Source organism: Austrofundulus limnaeus, unplaced genomic scaffold, assembly GCF_001266775.1.
Source record: "Austrofundulus limnaeus strain Quisiro unplaced genomic scaffold, Austrofundulus_limnaeus-1.0 Scaffold486, whole genome shotgun sequence".
NCBI lineage: Eukaryota > Metazoa > Chordata > Actinopteri > Cyprinodontiformes > Rivulidae > Austrofundulus > Austrofundulus limnaeus.
Genome location: NW_013952888.1, coordinates 59,212 through 64,393, shown reverse-complemented (window position 1 = coordinate 64,393; position 5,182 = coordinate 59,212). Strand labels below are relative to the sequence as shown.

Here is a 5,182-nt window from a genome sequence, read left to right as displayed (position 1 = left end):
GTTAAAATATATGTTTATCATATAAAGTCTAATGTTACAACTAATCAGGGATCCCTTTAAACAAATAAAGTATTCAGATTTGTTGCTGGAAATGGATGTGTCAATTAATCTAGATTAATTAATTTGCAGGTTTCCCTTATTGAATTTTTTTTTGCAATTTTCTAGGTTTCAATTGGGGGAAAATAACCCAATTTAGTCAATTCTGATCAATAAAATCTAAATTTAGGCCACTCTTTTGTTGAAAATGCTTGCTGTACTCAGACAAATTTAATAAATTAATTAAAAGCATGATTGGAGTGCAGCAAAATCAGCTTTTCAGTTGAAGTCACTAGATAGATGTGGAAAAAGCTACCAGTCTGGTTATTTAAAGACAAATAATTGGTATTGTTGCCAATTTATTTTTAATTTTAAGATTTTACTTTGTGATAAATTTACCCTAATAATAAACAGAAAGTCTATCTGCATCAAACAGCTGTGCTGGGAGGATACATTTGTAAACAAATTAGTATAATTTTTGAACTGAGGTCAGGGGCCACAAAAAATCAGTTCAGGGGCCATAAATGGCCCCCGGGATACACTTTGGACATCCCTGACTTAAATCATCTCATAAGGTGAGCAGAGGGATGGACAGATGGGACTAAAGCGATCCTGTGGAGCAGGTCTCCCTGATGATGCACACCAAATCTGGTGCAGATCGGATCATGTATGTGTGATTTAGAGCTAACCGTGTGCAAACAGCGAGGCATCAGCATGTGAAGCATGTTCAGAGCTGTAGGGGGATTTAGCTCAGATGTGCAAGAAAAGAGACAAATTGATATCTTTGATCCAAAACGACTGACTTCCAGTGGGGAATGCACCACCACTCAAAGAGAATTTCTTTTTAGATCTTGAGACATTACACGTGTACCAAATTACAGATTTCATGATGTCCGAGCACGGCTTGGGGCTAATTTTTTTGAATAATTGTAGGAGGTGCTGTGGAGGAAATAGGCCCTGCCCCACAAAAGTTCAGTTGTATTTTGTATGAATGTCTTAATTTTGAAATGATTTATCATGGTTTTCTTTTTTACAACAAAAAATATAATTTTTAACAGGTGTGGAGACTTTTATATCTTTTGGACATTACACACGTGAACAAACTTGTTGGTACCCATCTGTTAAAGACCAAAAATAAATAAATCACCGGCCCTACCTGTGTCTTGGGAGGGAAGGTAGTGCTGGAGGTCATCAAGTCTGGTTTTCAGCTTTGCATCTAAGGAGGAGCAGAAGCTCTGAACACAGGGTGTAAGTGCCTGCGTCTTCATCGCCAGGCCACTCCTTTGCTGYTGAGGACCCCGCTGGGCCACACTGACCCAAGCTGCATCGCTCAACAGGTCYCCCGGCGTCTCGGACCATAAGAACGAGGCCACGTCTGCCTCATAGAGAGCCTCGCAGCTGGAGCTGGGGTTGGCGCCAGAGGGCGACCCAACATTCTGACCCTCCAGATCTTTWACAGCCGAGGTCAAGAGCTGGACAGAACTCGCAGCAATGGCTTCGGTTTCTTCTTTGKTTATGGCCTTTGGGAATGGAAAGAAGAAACTATTGGAACATTACAAAATGTACATCGTGTCGCTCAAGTCATTTCTGAATAAATATCAAGTCTTCAGGTGAAGCTCGATGACTCAGGACTGGCTAAGGAGGGCTGCGCCATCCAACCTCAGAGCTCGGCTTCACCAAAAGGCTGGAGGACAATAAAGCCATGCTACGGTGCAGCTAGGCAGCARTAGACAAACTATTTGAAATGAGCACCAAAACTATCCAAAAAGTAAAAATAAACTAAATTAGAATTWAAAAAAACAAGATTAACAAAGCAACTGTACTTCTCTTCATGGAGTGTTTTTAATTTCAAATGACAGAGTATGATATTTCTGGCTTTAAACTGCATGAAATGCTCCATTATGTAAAACACTAACGTGCAGATTAAGCTCACTCATCAGTGGAGAGTCGTTCTGTAGGGGTGCACCAAAAAATCGTTTCACAGAATCGTGATTCTCATTTTCAAAGATTCAGAATTGATTTAAAATGTCCCAAAATTGATTTTTATAAATAAAAAAATAAAGCAAATCCAAAGGCTGTCAACCTCCATTTTGTAACTACATGGGACGTCCTGACGTCATCACACAGCTCTGGAACATATGAATGTGCAGAAAGCACCAAAGCAAAGAGGAAACTACAAAACTGGAGGAAAGAGAGATTCAACTGACCACTGTCTTCATTGAATGCAAAGATTTGGGCTCATTTTGTTTTTTACTGAATCAGTCTGAGTTTTACTGAGCTTGCGAGGGGACAAGGGGAATTTTTTTTCTTTTTGCGTTCCCACACAAAAGTATAGCGTTACCTCGCAATACCTTTTGCGTTCCCTCGCAAAAGTAGTTTATGACTGTTGTGCCTGCCGGTTTATTAACAAACTCACACGTTTACCATTAGCGAGTTAGCCTACTGCTTTAACTCAGCTTCAGAATGAATATATCACACAGCCACGCATGGAAGTATGTCATATACCGATATTTTAACAGTGCAGCCACGCAACATCAAAGTCAATTTCATGAACTTGTGGCGACACATCCTGTTTTGGTAACCGGATATTTCAAAATAAAAGTCTGGTTTAATTCAGTTCATATACAAATCAAACTTTTGCATGGGAACACAAAACAATATTGCGAGGTAACGCAAAAGTATTGCGAGGGAACACAAAAGAAAAAATTCCCCCCATATCCCCTCACGGGGTCCGTAGAATTTGAGATGAGCGAGGTTTGAAGATTGCAAAATCGATTTTTCATTCAAAACTGACAACGTGAGTGCAAGCACTTTAGAAACATGACAAATGCACTCACATTGTCAGTTTTGAATGAAAAATCGATTTTGAATCGAATTGTGGCCCCAAAAATCAGTATCAAATCGTGAGTAAAAGATTCCCACCCCTGTTGTTTAGGTTTTTGTTTGACTGGCTAACAAGATAAATGTCTTGCTCACACATGCATAAAGGTGTGAATTAGAGAGGGAAATGGGCCGGATCAGGCTTAATCCTGAGTTCATGAGTTGAAGGTGGCCCATTTTGCAGAAGAACTTCTACTGCAGGGCTATTCAACTGGCGGCCTGCGGGCCACATCCAGCCCGCAACTGGTTCACTCATCTCTTAAGCCCAAACCCCTAGTTTTCTACTTTAATTACTCTACATTATTTGAGTTAAACATAGACATGTTTGGTATCTACAGAAACATCAGAAACTTGGCTAGAAGCAGGTAAAAACCATTTCTAAGCACACTCAAGACAGTTAAAACTACAAGCAGTTGAAGATAAAACTATGAAAGTGAAAATAAAATTGGTTTAAAAAGTTGGCAAGTCAGAGATGTCAAAATAATATTTGTGTTAAATACGAGGCATGATGTGTTATTTTTGTTTTTGATATTGTTTTATTATCACAACTATTATTACATAGGGTTCTGTATGTTATATTCATGATTAAATACAGCAAAATAAACTATTTCAAAGGTAACAGATCTTTGTAATACTTGGATCATTTACATAACTTTAATTGCTGGGTGTTCTGAGCTGTTGACCTGTAGTAGCTGTGGCCCCCGGAGCAGTTTAGTTGAACAGCCCTGTTCTACAGGGTTTCCCACAGCGTATTAATTTTCATCCGATTGCCCACCCCTACCAAACGCTTTAATATTGTAGCTTGAGAAAAACCAACCTGAAGGCGCTGAAGGAAGAGCTGCTGCAGRAAGTCATCCCAAACAGCCAGGGGGCGCCCCAGAAGCTGCTGGCACACGTTGCTCCAGTGCTGACTGATGGAGTCAGTGGACAGAAGGTCCCACACAGCATCTCTAATGGCTGCTAACCCCTTCAGGCTTTTGACGTAGACCAGAAGGCTGCCAACACCATGACAGACATCCTCTTTGCAACTGAGAAAAGAGAATACGAACGAACAAACGCTGATTAAAGCTGTAAGATGTGCAGAAGAAGCAACGTGTGAACGCCGTCCAGACAAGCTGCCACTTTCTCTGAAACGGAGCTAATTTAAAATGCACCGAGTTAAAGTTTAAAAATGTTTTGCGGTCTCATCTCCACACTGAAGAGGAAACTGACCAGCCTGTTATCAGTACACAGTTCAAAAGTTTGCCTCTTTGATGGTATGGGGATGCATTAGTGCAGGGCTATTCAACTGAAACCTTGGTTCACTCATCTCTGAAGCCCAAACTGCTGGTTTTTATTTAGATATATAGACATGTGGTATCAACAGAAACATCAGAATCTTTTCTAAAAGCTGGTAAAAACCATTTCTATGAACACCAGAGACAGTTAAAATTGCAAGCATTTAAAGATAATACTACATGTACTAAGATAAGTTAAATTAAATGGGTTTAAAATTTTGGCAAGACTAAGATGTTAAAATAATGTTTGTGTGAAAYAGCAAGCATAATGTATTTTTTGTTTTGTTTTAATTGCTCTACTTTCGTTACATAGAGTTCTATAGGTTGTATTCATGATTAAATGCAGAAAAATAAACTAATTCAAAAGGTAACAGATCTTTGTAATACTTGGTTTATTCACAGAATGACTTTAATTAATGGATGTTTGGCTCCTGCAGTAACTGTGGCCCTCAGAGAAATTTAGTTGAATAGCCTTGCATTAATGCCTCTGACATGGGCAGCGTATACATGTGGAAAAGCACCAACAAGTTTTAGAACAAATGCTCCTGAAACATTGGTCACGACATGAAACAAACAAACAAAACATCTAGAATCCTATAACAGATTTTTTTTAAATAAATGGTACAACTTTTGTGTTTAAACACTTAATTTGTTTACTCTGTTTCATTGAGAATAAAATATGGAATTACACGATTTGCAAATCAATGTACCCTGTTATTATTTACATTTTACACAATGTATAAACAGAGCTGTACGTATTGTTTCTAATGTACAGCAACATGCCTCAGAGGTTGGAAACACATGGTAAAGGATTTTAGGTGGTGGACTGACATCATTACCAGCTGAATTCGAGTTAAGCAGGAAAACCAGCATATTAACGTGTACTTTTTTTTTTTAGAAAAGTCAGGAAATGTTAAATTATATAAATGCTTTTTTCCTGCTTCTTATATTTTCAGTAAAAGAGTAATTTCCTGACATGCCTTTACGGC

The 5,182-nt window shown here is 38.8% G+C and overlaps 1 protein-coding gene across 2 annotated transcripts in view; it reads right to left on the bottom strand.

Moving 5' to 3' along the window:
• cog1 (component of oligomeric golgi complex 1) overlaps positions 1-5,182 on the bottom strand; it is a 28,677-nt gene that overhangs the window by 19,479 nt on the left and 4,016 nt on the right. For both annotated transcript variants that reach the window (XM_014025585.1, XM_014025586.1), the window contains exons 6-7: positions 3,734-3,944; positions 1,193-1,556 (exon numbers count right to left, since the gene is read on the bottom strand). In XM_014025585.1, the coding sequence (XP_013881039.1) occupies positions 1,193-1,556; positions 3,734-3,944 (575 nt within the window). The remainder of the gene's footprint in view (positions 1-1,192; positions 1,557-3,733; positions 3,945-5,182) is intronic.